The sequence below is a fragment of the Dicentrarchus labrax genome, unplaced genomic scaffold (genome assembly GCF_905237075.1).
Source record: "Dicentrarchus labrax unplaced genomic scaffold, dlabrax2021, whole genome shotgun sequence".
Taxonomy (NCBI): Eukaryota; Metazoa; Chordata; class Actinopteri; family Moronidae; genus Dicentrarchus; species Dicentrarchus labrax.
In genome coordinates, this window is record NW_026136715.1 from 28,061,875 (window position 1) to 28,080,900 (window position 19,026).

The 19,026-nt window shown below is 42.6% G+C and overlaps 1 protein-coding gene across 10 annotated transcripts in view; it reads left to right on the plus strand.

The window, feature by feature from the left end:
• myt1b (myelin transcription factor 1b) overlaps positions 1–19,026 on the plus strand; it is a 110,364-nt gene that overhangs the window by 60,729 nt on the left and 30,609 nt on the right. For 8 of the 10 annotated variants that reach the window (XM_051425991.1, XM_051425986.1, XM_051425988.1 and 5 more), the window contains one exon: positions 13,861–13,967. In XM_051425991.1, the coding sequence (XP_051281951.1) occupies positions 13,861–13,967 (107 nt within the window). Of the gene's footprint in view, positions 1–4,738; positions 4,872–8,306; positions 8,620–13,860; positions 13,968–19,026 lie in introns of those variants that run through there. The other 2 variants (XM_051425994.1, XM_051425995.1) reach the window with 2 other exon arrangements.

A 19,026-nucleotide genomic window follows, 5' to 3' on the forward strand; every position in this document is an offset into this window, starting at 1 on the left:
GAAACTGACAAAAATTGTGAACAAAAAAAGCCAAACACTGACTGGGTCTAGCTCCACACACAATTTAAGATTTGCTGCTTTTCTTTGTCATACATTGTTGTAAACTGAATATCTTTGAGTGTTGGACTAACTAAACAGGATTGATTTGATGGTCCTAAATGAACTTTTTGGCTCATGCTTCAATGGCAGATAAACTGAGAGAATTTACCGGCCAAAACTAACAGTCTAACTGCATCATGGGTTATTTGACTGAAAATAAATACCTCACGTTTTGAGCCTTTTTAAACCTTTTGAGCTTCATATTTAGTAAGGACTCCACCTCTCACAAGAACGCTGACCTCTGGGGCTTTTCTCTTCATCTTTGTTTTCTTTTTGGTGGCTTATCACTGGGAATGTGCCGCCACTGTTTCTAATAAAGTTTAATGCAAAAAAAAACCCAAAATGCAATAATGAACATTCAAGTTTAGTTAGATGCATATAATGGAGTCAGCTGATTTAGTTTAGATAATTTGAACTCATAATAGTAAGTCAGCAGTCTTTTCTTTTTTTTAAATTCAGCTCACTTTACTACAGTTAGTATGTTTAGACAATAACATGGGCTAAATGAAGTTTCTTTCCGTTAGTTTAGTTTAATTCAGTTTAGTTAATTAGAGCACAATTATTCAGCTATTAGAGCGTATAAAAAAGATTGAGGATGTGGAGTTAAGAGGAATAAAGGAAGTTTAGTTTTGATAATGAATTCTTAAATAAGTGGGCAAACTTTTTTGAAAGTTTACATTTTAGTTGAATTCAGTTTACTTTAATTCAGTTTAGTTCAGTTTAATTTTTATTTAGTTTAGTTGACTTTAGCTAAATTTAGTTTAGTTTAGTTTAGTTGAATTCAGTTTAGTTTATAAGCACATTATTTGGTGACACCGGTAATGTGTTGAATCTCTACTAACATGTAATACAGATGTTTCTTATGACAAAACATAGTCAGACATTGTTTAGAAGCTCCAAATTGTAGTCAGCGGGCGTTGATTTGCTGACGCTGCTATAGGTACGGTGGACAGTGAGGATCACATTACCAGCCACCAATTCATTATCCTGCCAAAACCAAAATTGAACTACATTTGGCGCTTGCCGGGTATTCATTTTGAATCCTGAATCAAGGTTGGAAAGGATCTTTGCACCCAACAATGTGGATTTGTCACTTCCATTGGAACCATATTAGGAAGGGATCTTCTGGCATAAATTATTAGAGCAGGATTAAACTGTTACAATGTACATATGAGCAGGTGATTCAGACTAGGAAAAATGTGAATGTGTCCTTTAACAAACATACTATGTTGCAGTATGTGTGTGTATGTGTAAATGAACTACAAAGATAGATTTATTTTAATCCCTTCCTTATATAGTTGTGTGTGAAGTGTGTGCCTGTGTCTAATGTGAGCTGACAGATATGGGTATGATCACGCTGTATGGATGTTAGAGAGAAAGAGAGAGTGAGGTTGGGGGTGTGAAAGTGAGTGAGAGGGAGAGGGAGGGCAATAGAGCCATCGTGTTATGAACCTGATTGTTATCATGAGACCGGGAGCAGGACTCTGATGTCAAACGTCCATCTGTGCATGAGCCCGGAATGTGTGTGTGTGTGTGTGTGTGTGTGTGTGTGTGTGTGTGTGTGTGTGGGTGTGTGGGTGTGTGTGTGTGTGTGTGTGTGTGTCCGATACAAAAAAAGCTAAAGAAGTCTTTTTCTTATTCCATATCCCCAGATCAAGATTGTCTCCCCAAATTATAAACAACTTCCACTTTCTTTGTTACTTCAAACACACACTTATTACAGGGAGAAACTTTTCCCTTGCAGCGGAGTTGTGACCCCTTTGTCTCTCTACCAGCGCAGTCCAAAGTTGTTACCACTGGAGATGCAGAATAATGATAATGAGCGCGTAGGAGTGAACATTTAAGAGGACTTTTGAATAATGATGATGAAGATGGAGTGAAATTTCCATTAATTAGCTCACGCGGGTCAGTTTCTCAACAAGGCCCTGTTTCCTTCTCTGCAGTGTGTGTGTATGTGTGTGTATTTGTTTAAACTTTATTGTCACCAGTGTCTCCAGGACAGCTGGAGGCTATGTCATAGTTCAGCTGCTTGTTATACAGAGTAGAGAATAAGAGGAGAGAGGTGGGGGGGGGAGTGTGTATTTGTGTGTTTGCATTCATTTCTGTGCGTTTGCATATGCCTGTGAACGTGTGTGAGTGTTGGGTCCTATCTGGGTAGTGGAACAGAAGGGTGGAGGTGAATGGTGAATGGTGAAGTTAATAGGCTAATGAGAGAACCGTGCTCAGCAAGAGTACAAGAGGCTGTCTGGCATCCTCTGATAAAAAACTTGCTGTGGCATTAGTGGAGACCCAGCAGTCCTCCTCACAGCAACACCTTCTTTGTCACACACACACACACCAAAAGCCAGTTTAATAAGCAGTGAATTCATTATGTGTGTGTGTGTGTGTGTGTGTGTGTGTGTGTGTGTGTGTGTGTGTGTGTGTGTGTCTTTCTCTTTCACTGGTTTTGGGCCATGGAAGCAGGGACGGGGTTTGAGATAGTGGAGTGAAGGGATGCGGAGAGGAGATTTGTGTATGTTTAGATGTTTAGATAACTACATAATAAGAATAAAAGTGTTAAACTGTATGGTTGAAGTGATTAACTATATTTCAAACTAAACGATGTCTCAGCTTTATTAGTTTAACTGGGTTAACTCACACACAATTATGCAGAGTCAAGATGCATATAATGGAGTCATCCTGTTTAGATCATTTGAACACTTGAATTTTGGGTCAACAGAATGTTTTTTGAGTCAAATTTAGTTTCATTCAGTTTAGTGTAGTTTAGTTAATTCAGTTTAGTTTAATTAAGTTTAGTTTGGTTGTGGAGTTAAGAGGAATAAAATTAGTTGGGATGATTCTGGCTTGAATAAGTGAACTTTGATTTGTTCCTTTCAGTTTAGTTTTGTTTATCTCAGTAAAAACAGTTTGTAGTGTTGGTTGACAGTTTGGGCCTACAAAGGGGGGTTAAGTGAATTTTATTTTCTTGTTTTTTTTGTTCTGTTCTTCCTTTGTTTTCTTTCTTCAGATGAAGAAAGAGTGAGTTCAGTTTAGTTTGAACACGTGTATCTAGCACACAAGGATCAATGAATGTGGGTTTAGTTTAGTAAAAACAGTTTGGGCTTATAATAGTAGTTGCTCATTATACAGTTTAATTCAGTTTAGTAGTGAAAATGTGTCTTTTGCTTTGGTTTAAAGTAGTTTACTTAAGTAGCACACACTTCATTCAACTGTTCAAGCTTATAATAAGTGTAGTATTTAGTTTAGTTTAATTCAGTTTAATTTAAAACTCAGAATTATTCAAGCAAGAGGAGTAGTTTAGTTTAGTTTAATTTAGTTTAGTTTAGTTTAGTTTAGTTTAATTTAGTTTAATTTAGTGTAGTTTAGTTTAGTTTAGTTTAATTTAGTGTAGTTTAGTTTAGTTTAGTTTAGTTTAGTTTAATTTAGTGTAGTTTAGTTTAGTTTAGTTTAGTTTAATTTAGTGTAGTTTAGTTTAGTTTAGTTTAGTTTAGTTTAATTTAGTGTAGTTTAGTTTAGTTTAGTTTAGTTTAGTTTAGTTTAGTTTAGTTTAATTTAGTGTAGTTTAGTTTAGTTTAGTTTAGTTTAATTTAGTGTAGTTTAGTTTAGTTTAGGAGCAAACATTTCTTCAAGCTTATGATGAGAGGTAAATGATTTGGTTTGTTTTCAGTTAGTTTAGTTTAGTTTAATAGCACACAATAAGTCAGTTATTTAACTTACAGGGACATAGTAAATGGTCAGGGGGCAACTGATTTGAGTTGGTTTTGGTTAAATACCACACATTTATAAATATACATATTTACACTTTCTCACCAAAGGAGTGATTATTTTGGAATATGAAACTCTCTTAAACAGACATATAGAAAACTATGCATGAAACAAAATGAAAAAGAAAAGCAGTAGAATGCAGTGAGGTTGCTTCATCCCCCACTACATCTCGAAGAGATGGGGTTGGGGGTAATGGGAGCAAGCAATGGGAGAGCTCATTATCTGGCAGACCATCTGCTATTGGGAGGGAGGAACTGTCTGTCTGTCCCAGACACAGACACTCTGAATAGGCCTGGAGTTAGAGTGAAAATGTTCCTCTAACTTACCTAAATTAGCTGTACATCTGGTGTGTTTACTGACACCAATAACGTGAGAAAATGCCAGGAGCAGGGATTTTGTGAATTGTATGTAAAGAATAAAGCAACCTATCAGGTCTTACTGCAGTCATCCTAATATTCCTATGTTGTCTTATTTCTGTGAGTTTATGTGAATCGTTGTTTTTTTTTTGTATTATTGTGGTTTCTTTCTTTGCAACTCTAGTTTTTATGTGATGTTTGTGCATACTTTAAAGGATGTTCCTGGTCTTGTTCTTCTAAAAATAATGCAAAAATGAAATAGTTGTATTCAGCGGTATAGACAGAGCCGGGTCAGTCAGATGGCTGCTGGGGGAGCTTAGTGTGAGAAGTTGCCGGGCGCAGCAGATGCTCTTTGTTGCTGTTCAGTCTATTGTTGTTGAAAGCTGAGACTGGGGAGACTGGGATTGGGTCCAGCTCCCGGCAGCAGGAGGACATAACCCCTTCCTATTGGCTGCCCGGTGTGTCAGTCATCTTCTCGTCCCGCCCACCAGCCCTCCTCCTTCTCCGGGCCGGGGAAGTTGAAGTAAAGTTTGAGCAACTTTGTCCGGCAGAAGTAAAGTTGCCAGCAGCACTTGGCGGTCGCTGCGGGACAGAAGAGGAAGAGACAGACAAGGAGGACCGCAAATATGAAGCTGTGTCGCACTTTTTTAGGTTCGTATCTCTGATTTATTCTGACTTTACTTGTTTAAAGAAAGAAGTTTCTGCTTCGGCATCTACCCCTCTAGAGTGTGTCTGTGCGCGTTTGTCTTATCCTGCCAATACTTTATTTGCAATAATTACGCATGATATAGATGAATATTGCATTGATAAATCTTCAAACGTGCTGTTCACAGCAGTCGGAACTGTGTTAATACTCAGAATAAAAGCCATTTAAAGACACTCTGCAGGATTAAAGAGGTTTCTAGATCTGTCGGATCGCTCTAAAACTCAGACTCAGACGCTAAATAAACTTGTGAACTTCTCCCCAGCTACTAAACTTCGACCTCCGTGGTAAAATAAAAAAAGAAAGAAAAAAATGGCCAGACAAAGGACAGTTGGTTCCCTAGGGGACCGTGTGGCCCCGGTACCGTGGGGACAATGCCAAGCTGCGGGCTTATTAAAAACTTTTTTTTTGTTGTGTTAGTCTGTCGGCTTGTTCCATCTGTCGAGGGACTATAGGGGCCTCCCCCGGTCCCAACCTCAGCGCTCAGTCAGCTGCTGCCCCATGTAATATTTATACACGGCCCCGGCTCCCGCACAATGCAGCCACCACACAAGTGCTATAGTGAGGAAGAGTGAGGAAGAGCGTTAAAGTGCTGCAGGCCTCTGCCATCTGCATCTGCACACACACTTTGTGAGAAAAAAGTTTTTCCCAGCTGATGCACCGGCTGTTGGGTCACCACTGACTCATCCTTCAAGATGTAATGTGTTCACATAGTTTTGTTAGGTTCACTTTTGTTTACTACTAATAAACATATTATTATGAACTTTAGATCATTTTAGGTTAGTTTACTTAGCCTTATTGTCTTTATTAGTTATTTAAACTTATAATGAAGGGTTAAGGGAGCAGAATTCAGTTTAGTTAACACTGGCTCATCTTTTAAGTTTGTTTCACTTTATTTTAGTTTTATTTATTAGTTGCTGTTTTTTTTCATTACATCTATTCGTTTCTTTCGGTTTATTTTATTTTGACGTAGCTTTACCTTTTATTTTGAAGGATAAGATCCTTCAAAAAAAAAAGAAAGTTTAAATAACTTTAAATAATAAAGTATTGATATAGTTAAATCTTTAACTATATCAATACTTTTTTTATTTTGTTTTGACAATTCAGGCTAATTAACGTTACTTGTGTTTTGTTTATTTCAGTTTAAATTAGTAACAAAGGATGATTCAAGCTTATAATGAGGATAAAGTGAGTTTACTTTCAGTTATAAGTTTTAGCCTTCAAAATAAAAGGTAAACCAACGAAACAATTTGAAATAATAAGTATTTAGATAGTTTTTTATTTTAGTTTTGACAAGTCAGGCTAATTAACGTGACTTTTGTTCTGTTTACCGTGTTTAATTTCAAGCTGACAATCAGGATAAAGTGACTCAGCTTTCAATTGCAAGGCTTTTCCTTCACAATAAAATGTAGCAAAAAGTTAAAACTACTTGAAATAGAGTATTGAGACTTCTGATAAGTGGTGAGTATAATTACATACATGAAATAAAATGACTTTCAAAAACAGTCGTGTATGCTGCCATTAAAGTTAGCCTGCAGCTACACCTAATGAGCCACATATTTAGTGAGAACAGCACGCACAAAAAAGCCTTTGTTAGCTCAACCTTAGCTTATGTAAGGTATTGTGCAGGCCTGGGAGCCTCAGCGGGCGTCACCGGAGCTGTCCACGGTTCTGAACACACACACACACACACACACACACACACACACACACACACACACACACACACACACACACACACACACACACACACACAAACACAGGTTCAGCACTTTGGAGCTGTCCATAGTCCTGAAATCTCATCACAACACAAATAAGAGCAATCTGAGTGTATATTAGTGTATATTAGGGTTTTGTGACTTCTATCTCTCTCTATAATCTCAGGCATATGTTTGAGTCAGGCCTCGGAGCCCGGCTGCGAGCCTCACACCCGCACCTTGCCTCTAGACCCAAACTTTCCTCTCGGTCCCCTCTTGCTGGACCAGGACCCGGGATGTTTTTTTTTTCACATTTTCTCTCTTTTGTTTATTGGACTGTCGATGCTGCTGCTGCTGCCGTTGTTGTTGTTGTGTGTGTATCCTCTCTCTCTCCGCACCCACAGTCTGAAATCATACTGATGCGACGTGCACGGCCGGTGATTGATTTCAGCTCCAATGCATAACAATGGGATTGCACAAAAAGAGCCTGCTGCAAAGAGATAAGAATTTAATAGAATTTCTGAAAGCTGAAGGTTGGGCTTTTTGAATATTCCCTGCGTACGCGGCGTGGTGACAGCAGATAAAGGATGGCATTTGTGGGGACTATTCTCAAATGGCTTGTAATGAATGGTTGTCATTTCCACTAATGGTTTCAAAACAGCAAAGCAGAAGCACGGTGTGAGCAACATTTGGGAGTGACTCCAAGTTGCACTATTAAGACTAGCTGTTTGTTGTTTATGGCCGCGCTGACAGTTGGCATTATCCTCTCAATGAGCCTATCAACAAATCTGTAACTGACAGTGATCACTCTGCTTATTAAAACTCCTGCGCCATCTCAACCTGAGACTTTTCACAGCGAATTCCTTGCGGCGCATTATTTTCCAGTGATAATTCAAATTGATATCGCCCTTTGCGTCCCGTCGCCTCCCCTGAGCATAAATATATTTTACTAAAGCTCCCTCTCTGCCTATATGTCGTTAAAAGCCCCCTCTCCATACGCAGGAATTATCAGATGCTGTCAGCGCATATTCTTACTCTGCATACAACTACTACATCATTTCCCAGTCCTGAAAAAAAAGTCCCCTGAATGAATTATTGGACGGTACCACTTTGCAGGATGTGTAGGGGGGGAGTTCGGTGGGTGAAGGATTAAAGCTATAACCTCCATCTGCGGAACATGAAGAACTTGTCAGCGAGTGGAATGTATAAAACATGAGATGGTGTGTGTCCAGAGATACTTCCTCACTGTGCGGACTGTTTATGGTGTTGTTTGGAAAGTGAAGCATCATGGGGAAGTTCTTTCTGGCGATGCTGAAATCTAGTTTGAAGTTGTCAGTTTTATTGGCTCACATGATGTATGTGTGTGTGTGTGTGTGTGTGTGTGTGTGTGTGTGTGTGTGTGTGTGTGTGTGTGTGTGAGAGAGAGAGAGAGAGAGAGAGAGAGAGAAAGAAAGAGAGAGAGAGACAGGGAGAAAGTGAGAGAGGGAGAGGGAGTGTGTGCATACATATACCCATTGAGTTAGTGTGTAGTAAGGGGGGACCTCAAGCCCTGCCCATCTGATGCTGGAGGTTTTACTACAGCTTCCGTGATGTCATGGCAAAGGGCGGAGGGAGGAGACGGGGGGTGTGGAGAGGGGATGGAGGGAGGGAGGGGGGGGTACAATGGCTCATGAGGGAAAGGTAAGTCAATATTACGTTTTTTTTCTCGCTGACAAAGGCAAATGAAGCCATGTTTTTGCTTACAAACAAGTAACATCTTAACGCTTCGATCCGGAGCCGTGCGCCGGTGCGCTGTGTAGGAGAGGGCCGCCCGGAGGACCTCCGCTCGCTCTTATTACCACTCACATCTGGACGTTTATAACGGGATAGTGTTTTTTAAAAAGAAAAAGCTTTTACTCGGGATATCTTTTTAGCAAAACTACTTGACAGCGAACCTGCAACTCTCCAAACACAGCGAGGACGCAGCGCCAGAGCCCAGCGGAGATATTGTTGAATCCAGGTAATGAGACATTAACGGCGGTTATGTTTGGATGATCAGATACATATACAATTATTATCATAAAACTTCAAATCTGATCTTTGTTTTTGTTGTTTTTTTGCACAACTTTGATCTTCCTCTCGTCGCTGTAGTGTTTGAGAGCTTGTCCTCAGCGTGCTCCTGAGCAGATTAATGTTGTTTTCACATTTTCATATTTTCCTCGAATATGGTTTCGAACTTACTCACAGCTACGGTCTCTCAACAGTTTGACCCGATTTTTCTTTCTTCAAAGTGTACTTACTCGATTTATTTACGTTTTCAAACCGCACCACTGTGTTAGAAACAGAGATGATGCTGCTTTAGCCCTCATATTTACACTGATGCCTCATAATAAATAAACCAACTATGGCGCTTTCTCAGAGCCTCGCTGATGCGCGTTTACCCACATCTCTGCCGCTCTGCCTCTGTTGGACAGTTCATCAGTGTGTCGGACACACTCAGGTCTAAAAAAGGACTCTATTATATTCCTCTGAATGCTCTCTTAGCGAACTGAGACACACCTGGAGTGCATTCTCCACTCTGTCCTCTAGCTTCACCTTCTGTATGTCCAGGAATAAATCAGCCCCTGCGCTGTACTGTACTCGCCTGTCCTCTGTTTGTGCGCTGTGACAGAAAAGTGCCATATCTATCTAGAGTTCAGACCAAATTGTGTTATTACGATGCTACAGTGTGTGTGTGTGTGTGTGTGTGTGTGTGTGTGTGTGTGTGTGCGTGTGGATGCACGGACATATGGATGGATGGAAGGATGGAGTGAGTGTGTGTTGTGTGAGGGAGAGGGAGGGAGAGAGGGAGGGGTTGGCCATTTGATCCTCTGCAGCAAAAAAAACAGAGATGCTCTCTTCAAATGTCAGCCGCCTTTAGTGGTGCGCAGATAAAAAAAAAGTCCTCAGAAGCGCGCTGGAAATAAACACCGGGGCGTCGGAGGAGGGAGGGACATTTGGTCGGATTTTCAGAGTGCTCCTTGTCGGATTCAGCCCCGAAGACTGTGCTGCGGCGCAGGATGTGAGCCTGTGCGTTGTGTGTGCTTTTTTTCTTTACTACACCCCCCAACCCCCTCCCTCTTCTTGCTTTGCTTAGATGGCCACGTAATGTGCTGTGTGTGTGTGTGTGTGTGTGTGTGTGTGTGTGTGTGTGCGCGCCTCACGGTCTGTCAAAGCACCTGCGTCCTAAGATGGAGGAAAAGAGATGAGGGATGATGATACACAGAGTGTTATGTCACCCGCTCTTTAAGTTGCAGCCTATAAGACAGCTCGGTGTGGCTCCATCACTGAGTGGAAACTTCAGCGTTAGTTCAGATGTCAGAGGGCTGGAAACAGGGAGAATGAACTCACTTTATTTCCTTTATAGTCCTTTAGAAACAGCATCAGATTGGCTTTTTATCGAAGAAGTCTTTTAATTGTTAAATAAATGCTTTTAAAATCTAGAACAAACCTCTGTTAGGCTGTTTGCAACTGTCTGCTTATATTCATGAAAATTTACAGAAGGAGAAGATTGAACGCACTATAGGCAGAAATGACACCTATTGTTTTTCTTCTGTTTACTTTTCCTGTGAAATGTAGCCTAGTTTCAGGGGATTACAGAATTAGGTTATTGGTGCCTTATGCTGTCAGTGGAGGCTGCAGCAGCAGAGTACGGGATCTGTGCGTGGCACAGGCCCCCGATATGAAGTTGCTTCTGTTTTTGTAGTCACTGTGATTGGAGGAAACCTCTCTATTTGTGAAGGCTTGAATAGCCCGTGGTGAGGACAGCAGGTGCCGGAGGAGGGAGTGCAATAAACACGTCGGAGGAGCAGCTGGGGCCAAATTGCGCCCTCGTCATTCAAAGCCTATCTGAAATCTAAGCAATACAAGCAAAGGTCAGGGTCGGCCTGGCTTTCAATGGAGAGCAGGCATTTAAAACGAAAGCCTAGAAATAATGAATTTCATGCCCTGCGTTAAAAGGGAATAAATAAGTAAGAAAAGGAAATGAATTAAAAAGTAAGCCAAGTGCGGACATTCTCAGATGCGCAGAGAGAATGCAGAAATGTTTAAAACATCACAAACTGCTGCTGTAGGCGCACAGATCCCTACAGTTCTGAGCAGCAGTTTGTGTTGTTCCTCAGATGCTGAGGTCAGGGTGGCCCTCAAGGGAGCTCCTCCAAAAGCTGGTTACCATGGCGCCCTCTCTTCCACACCCCCGCCCCTAAACGCCCATCCTGTAACCGATAAGACCACACAAGCACCTCACAGACACTCCGAGCTGTCGCTGACAAAACGCTCCTGTAGCTCACTGTGTTTCATTCTGCCTTTGGGCTGAGCGTTTCCACAGCTTGTATTTTTCTGGTCCTATCTATACATCACAAATCCAATTGTCACATCTGCCTGATAATCTAGTCACTCTGGGTTTTTTTTGTCCTGTGACACAAAGAAAGCATAATAGCGCGTAATATGAGACCGTCCAGCTCCTGTAACTTTTGATTTCTCTGTCTCTTCTGCCTGGCTCACTCTAATCACACTAAGTTGTCTCTAAATCCTGCTTAACAGGACCAGGGGTGTACAGCTGGCCCTAGCCCTGTATGTACACTAATACTGTTACAGACAGTTCACCCTGGTATTTAATCTAACTATGGATTTAGGCCTCTTTGCTCCATTGTCCCAGTGCAGTAAGCCGCCTGCCTATAATGGTATTACTCCAGCCTAAACTTTGTCTGCGGCTAAAAAAGGTTTTTTTTGTATCAATTTATAGACTGAATGTTTTTTTTGTTGTTGCAGAAAACAGGAAAGATGTTCTCAACTTTGCCTCTCAGATATGCCAGTTTGGATAAAATCACAGGCAGTAAAATACCCCTTTTGAATCCATTCATTTTGTTTTCATCCGTCTCCCCCCTGGCCCCCCCTTCTCCTCTGATTAACCAAACCTCCCCGGTGAATGGCTAATTGTGTCTTACTCCTCCAATTTTCACTGCAAAATAACGAGCTGCGAGTCTTTTTAGGTGCGAACGAGCAGCATCTGATCAAAGAATGAAGAGAGCGTGCATCATGAGCACACAAGGCTCAAATTAGTTTTGTGTTTTTTTCATCTGCAAGGGAACCAGATGTTCAGGTTTTTACGTGAAACAACAGAATGTGGCGCAGACGGGGTCAATTCAGCCATCTTTCCTCTGATTAATTACCTGTGATTCTATAAAGCTCAGCGATCAGATATTTCGCGCAGTTTCTGAAGGCTCTGTGTGCAGCAGGAATCAGTGGCTCAGGACTGAACAAAGTGAGCAGGGACGCTGACACATGGCCCGAGGCGACGTGTCCTAATAGAGCGCTGTTATATATTTGGCATTTAGGAAGGGCTCTCAGCTCCTGGCCAACCCACCCCCACCACCACCCAACAAACCAACAATACAGGAGAATGCTCACTTCACTTCACTCTAATAGAAGGGGGAGAAAAGAAAGTCAGTTTGCGAGCGTGTGGAGATAGCTGAGACAGAGACAGAGATGCAGACGAACAGTATTGCTGTTGTAATCACTTTTTCGCTGAGCGTGTATGTGTGTGGGGGGGCAGTGAAAGTTGATAAACAAGCATTTTGCAGAGTGCTGGCTGGGCTTTGGCGAGGTTTGCATGTAATGGGGCAAAGTAGGGATGGGCGTGGGGGGGGAGTTTGATGGAGGGAGAGGAGGAGGAGGGAGGAGGAGGAGGGGGGGAAGGAGGGGGACGGAGGGCAGGGCTGGTCTGCTTTTGGGACCCCTCAGATACAGCCTTTTGTTGTCTCACTGACTGTTTGTCTTCAGCACGCACCGTGGTTTCACATGCAGGACAGTGAGCGTGGAGAAAATAACTCTCCCTGAAAGCAACCAGGAGGGAGATGAAAAGCTAAAGATAATAGATAGGAGGAAATGAGATAGACAGATGCATCTTGCACTCTACAAAGGCCAGGGATTTATATTCAAGTGTAAAGAGGTTGATGTTTTGTTGCATCTCAAGACCGCTGCAGGTTATTTGAAAGAGCTTCATTTAAATTTGGAACATTTATTCAATTTTCGATGTCAAAATTCAGGCATTTTGCCTTGAATTCCCACTGTATAAATCCTGATTTGTGCATGATTACCCTTCCACAATATTGCTGCTTCAATTTACATTTTCAATTGGGCATGCTGACCCAAACCTTGGTCTGTGTTAGTGTTATTTTCTCCAAGATGTTCTTGAGAAGAGACAAGGCAGGTAGCCCATACAGAAGAAGAGTCACTGCAAACTCAAGGGCACTTCCTCTTTCACAGCGTTCTGCTGTCTGCTGCAAAGACGCGCACAATCCACATAAAGGTGAAAGCTAAAGGGTATGGATGTGTATATGTATCTGAAAAAGAATCAGATTTCACCGTACCAGCTCAACGGTGCATGAAAAGAGGGAGGGAGGGAGCCACAGAGCCACGGAGCCACATCCGCTTGTATTGGAGTCCCGCAGCTGAAGTGTTTTAAAGCTACACTAGTTGAGAAGTTCAGCCTTGGGCATTGACAGAAAAAAAAATACTCTGCACTCTCCCTGAACTTGAAACTGAGGAGAATAAAAAAAATACAACCGCCGCGATTATCAGGACAACTCTCTGTTTTGTGTTAAACACCTCCAACATCAGCAGCTTCTCCGAGAGTAGGGAGAATGGAAAAGGGATTTGTAATACATTTAGTTTCTCCTGGCCAATCAGGAAGATGAAGTGAAGAGCTATTACCTTGATGAAAATAAAGGGGAGAGAGGGGTAGCAAAAAAAGAGGCATGATTTATGTATGATTCATTATTTACTGACCATTCTTCACCCCCTCTCCTCTCACATTTGCCCATCCCCCGTTCGCTTATATATGCACCCTGAAACGCTCGATAAAAATGCGCAAATTTGATTGATTCTAATAGCAGACTGACAGGGACCCCAGCTGGGGCACTTAACCATGCCGTGTGTGTGTGTGTGTGTGTGTGTGTGTGTGTGTGTGTGAAGCATACACAGTGTTCACTTAGTTAATAAAGGAGTGTCTGCAGGATGCTCGAGTGGCCCGACCCCACAGTAGCACCCCCACCCTCCCCTCTCATCCTTTATCCAAACTCCATCCATCGGTGCTGATGCTGTTGATTTCATATCTCTCTCTTTTTTCCCTTCTCTTTATTTTCCCCTAAAATCTAACACCTTCCCCACTCCCCCCTTGCTCCGTTCCCTCCTTGCGTCCTCCCTCTTTTTCTGCTGCTAGAAAATGAGTTTCGGGGCGAGCTGGTGAACCAGCGGTGGACACGAGGCGAGAGGACCAGCAGCCGCTGTCAGGCCTCCCAGAGACTGCAGAGCCGTCGACCAATCATGGTGAGTGACAAGGCCTTGCGGCCCCTCCCCCCCTCACCATTCCTGTTTATACACACACACACACACTTCCAACCTGATTCTGCTTCCTGGGCATTTCCCCAATCCCTAACTCAGCGGGGAAAGTAAAAAAGGGTGGAGGCAGAGGAGGTAGGGGAGGATGGAGGAACAGGGGGGGATGCTGGACAGAAAAACATGAATCAAACAGCACATCAAATCTCCCGCTTGGCCCTGCCCATCCTCTGCCTCGGTTCAGTTTAGTTAAGCTCAGCATGGCACAGCTCAGCATTTTCCCGCTGCTGAGTTCACTTCACTTCACAGGAAATTTTTTTTCTATTGAAACACAATGAAAAAAGAAACTCAAAAGGATGTCCTTGAGCTGCTCATACTTTTTTGTCCATGATATTCCTCCTTATCAGCAGAGTAGAAAATGCTCTCTCTCTCTCTCTCTCTCTCTCTCTCTCTCTCTCTCTCTCTCTCTCTCTCTCTGTGTGTCCTGCCAATGCTTTTAACCCTGTCATCCTAAACCTGCCTCCCTTCTTTCTCGTTCTTCACTCTAAAAACTTAGGACCCAAATTGCCTCCATTTCAGGGTTATTTCTCCATTCTGGAAACATCTGGTGCCCTCCCACCCACCCCCGCCCGTGCATCACAACTGAGAGTGTGACACTCAACAAAGAGATGGAGGGATTGAGGGGAGATTGAAAGAGAGAGGAGAGGAGGGGAGGTGGGGGTTGTTTTCCCCTGGGCCCAGTAAAAGTAGTTTTGCCTCCCCCTGATGGCTCGGGTTCATCTGAAGAGATGACTTTTATTGATTTGGTTTGATTTCTGCTGCTGAGAGAGCTGAGGAGAGGGAGGCTACATGGTCTGTTTGGCCTGGCGCTTATGATACCTGTCACACAAGCTTCTTATTAACTGTTCAGAATCGCAGCGGACTGAGGACAATGAAACGGACTGAGGATTAGAGGCGAGAAGATGTTTAGTTATGAACACTGAAATCACATCAGGATGACTCACATTGTAAATGGCAAACCTCTGACAGCACACACACTCAGATCTGACCCATTACGCAGGCACACATGCTCATGCTCTTTTTTGCATACAAAGTGAGAAACATGCCCCTCCTCCCTCCTCACTGCTCCTCCCTGCCTTGTGTGAATTATTAAAGTGAAACTGTGAAAGGGGGCTCCAACATGGAGGCTGCGTGGCGTGGTCCGCCTGTCGAGTGAACTGTGGCGATTGCGCCTCTAATTGGTGGCTTGCTGTCTGCAGGTAATTTTTTGAGATGTCAGTCTCCATCGGCCGTCGTGAATCCTCTCTCCGCGTCTCCGCCCCACCTTAACCCCCTCCTTTCCTCATCTACTCTTGTAAACCTGAAAATGAATAAAAGAGCCATTTATGTGCACCAGGGGACGAAGGGTGACCTTCTATCTGAAGTCATTGCCCCCAGCCAGCCATTTACATAGAGCTGTCAGAATGCAGAGCAGAGCTGCGGCCCTCCTGCACACAAAGAAGGACATAATTGATAATGTACAACACAGCCTGTAGGGATGAGCCGGGTCTTCCTCCTCCTCTTCCTCCTTCTCCTCTTTTTTCTTCTCACTCTGCTGCTGCTCCACACCACATTTCACACTAGTTAAACCCCAAGACACACACACACACACACACACACACACACACACACACACAACACACACACACACACACACACACACACACACACACATATAAACACATAAACACACAAGCACATGCTGCTGTGCACAGGTAAGGGTTCCTGCACAGGCAGACACACTACCTCCGTCTCTCATTTTCTGCTCTCTCTTTCTTTCTCTCCCTCTCTCTGTTCTGCATAAGTCGTTGCTGGTACTGTGTAGGCCCACCTACATACAGCTTTCAAGGAGTCTAATTAAAAGACAACAAGGTAAAGGACAAGTTCTGAACATACATTAGAAAGGGCCCTTTGAAAGAGATTATGAAAATCAGGTGAATGCCTGCCTGGCTGCATCTGGATTTGCTCGCTGTGACTTTGTGTTCATACAAATTTAATGAGCTGGAATTGAGAAAAAGGACAGGAAAAAGAGGAGAACTCAGATGTGCTTACCTATTTAAATGTGCGTAACTATGGTTACGCAAACATGAAAGCAATAGGGTCCCTTTTCAGTCCAGGTTTTGATTCATCCGATGACTGTCAATGTATAAGGAGGAAGCAAAGGAAAGAGGATGAAAAAGTACAGGAGGAACAGAGTAGTATACAATCTTTTTATGAAGGAGGAACGTGCCCTTTAGTCTCATTCACACACACACACACACACACACTTCTCTCTCTCACACACATATTCATAAACATACTCTCTCCTTAGTTACATTCAGTCTTGCAAACTGGCTCACCAGCATGATTTCAATAGTTACAATTCCACCTATGTTATATATGTTATATGCATTTGATTCATCAACATGTAGCCTTTGCTAGCTCTCTAAATCAGCATCCAGCACTGTGGCTTCTGTTTTGCTATTTTACCATCTACCCATTACTTTTAGCTAACTGTTTCAACTTCACTGGCAGTTTTCACACATTCTCAGCACGTGGTGATGTTACAGCTGACTCAATATTCAAATAGTAATTTCTGCTGCAGGAATACCCCCTGGGGTACTTGAGTACTTGTTATGCAACTCATTTAGAGTGTTGTGTTATTATATATTATATTATTATCATTATAGTTTGATTATTATTACACAATATTGCCATAACGTCTGAGCAGCATTTTAATGGGGATGATTTGAACTACTACCACTATATGTTTGTCAGCGTGATCATATGTTTTCAACCCATTAATGTCCACAGTGCAACTTTATCATTTTCTTTGCAGTGCTTCAAGTGCTAACTGAGCTAAGCACAGATCCACTGATTCATTTCAAATGGGTCAAATGTAAGTTTTTCTTGACATACTTTGTTAGTTGTTAGTAAGGTTTTGGAGGGGATTCCAGGAAAACTCCTTTAGAACAAGAGGTAATGAGTTTCAGATCTTCATAATATTTGATACACTCATATTCTGGACTGTTACAATATAGATTTGAACAGAACAATGATAATCCGTTGCCTTTTGGTCCAGTATTGCCATTTTTCAGACCTTAGAGGGATTTTATAATGCATTCCTTTGGGATAAAATGAGTAACCCCTAGTGACTGCTGAGTAAATATAGTATGATACACAAATGGCTGCATCTATAGTGTAGAGTTATATGAAATGCTACCATTGGATTCAGGACAACTTCAGTTTCAATAATATGCTTTGACCCAGTGTAAATCTGATAATTAACAGGTTAATTTTTACTGTGATTTCAACAAAAATCAACTTTGTCTACCTATTAAGATGTGAAATCTTGAAATCTTGAAAGCTCTGGATTTTGTGTTTCTACCTCTAACAAAATATATTCTGTGGGGCTTTTCCTTGACATATTAAATACAATCATTAATGGAATTATGATCTGTAAGTGCAGTCAAATGTTTAGTATTTCCCTTTGAGATAAATATAAAGTAGCATAAAATAGAAACACTCAAGTAAAGTACAAGCACCTCAAAATTGTACTTAATGACAGCACTTATACTCCACTGCCCCTTTTACACATGCATAGAAAGAAGTGGAGGCAGTTGAGTGTAAGGAAATGGACTTTGAACTATACACAGGCAGGCACACAAAGGGGAGTGTGCACACAAACACACTGACAGACAACTCTTCACTCGTCCGCTCCTCTTCCCACACGGTGCCGTGAGCGGAGCACAAGAGTCAACTGCTCCCTTCAGGCGGGGCACAACACTGCTGCTTGTTGCACGGCTCCTACATTAACAACGCTTGATCAAAAGAGTTGAGGCAAGAGTGGCGCAACAGAGAGAGAGAGGGGAGCAGGCCAAGGCGGTGGAGACTCACACAGGAAGGGAGGGGCTTGTGGCTGCACCTGTATCTCCGGCCAAACACTAGACGCTAATGAATGAAGCGCACCCTCCTCGGAGGAAAAAAAAAGGCCTTAACAACAACAACAACAGCGTGCTTCATCTTCCTCTCATCCCTCTTATACTCCTTCTTTTCATAAGTAGTCTATTAGCAGGAAAGGGGTATTGCCAAATAGAGAGAGGGAGAGGAAAAAAAGCCGAAGAGAAACAGGGCCCCCGTGTTTGAATCCCACTGTGGCGGTGCCAACTTGACTATAGAGAAGCAACAAAGCAGCTAAGTGCCTGGGCAAGGAGAAGGGGGGTGTGGACAACTGAGGGGGGGGATAAAAGGGGGAGTTTGGGGTGTACAGGAGGGAGGACAGAAAAAGAGAAAGAGAGGAACCTGTGAGATATATATATATATATATATATATATATGTAAGAGAGTCCAGTAATCAAAGCTAATGGCTCCATTGTGTCTAAAAAGCATCTGATAGCTTTAGAGTGCAGTGAGAGCAGCACGGAGCTTGGAGAGGTGGTGCCGAGGAGGTGTGCCCCGGGTTCACAACGTGTGTGTGTGTGTCGGAGGCAGCAGCGTTAACACCTGCTCCTTTGTGGCTTAAAAGCCAAGCCAGGAGTAAGCAGCGGGCATGATGCACACACACATACACACATACACAAACACACACTCCTCTTCCTAAAAGGGTTATTACCGTGGCTTTTTAGCAGCCTCTGTGTTTTTTCCTTATTATTATATTCAGCATAGTTATGATTGCCAGTCCCCTCTGCTTACAGGGGCCATGGCCTGCATACGCCGCCTGTTGCCTCTGCACAGCTTACAATCATCTGTACCATTTCAGGTGCAGGAAATTACAGGGGGAGTGATGGGAAGCGTGCGTGGGGTAAGGGAGGGGGAGGGGATTTGAAAAGTAGCTGAAACAACAGGGTTTGTTTTCTGTTAGCCTTTGCTTTGGTCTCTTTTCAAAGCGAGGAGGACAGCAGCTTCAGTATGTGTCCTTTCAGTGGTGAAAGGTGGGTGAGGAGTGGCGAGGAACGAGCAAGCGCTGTTTTGCGAGAATTAAAGATATGATCGTCTCTTTGTGTCAGTGTTACCTTTGGTGTGTTTCAATGGG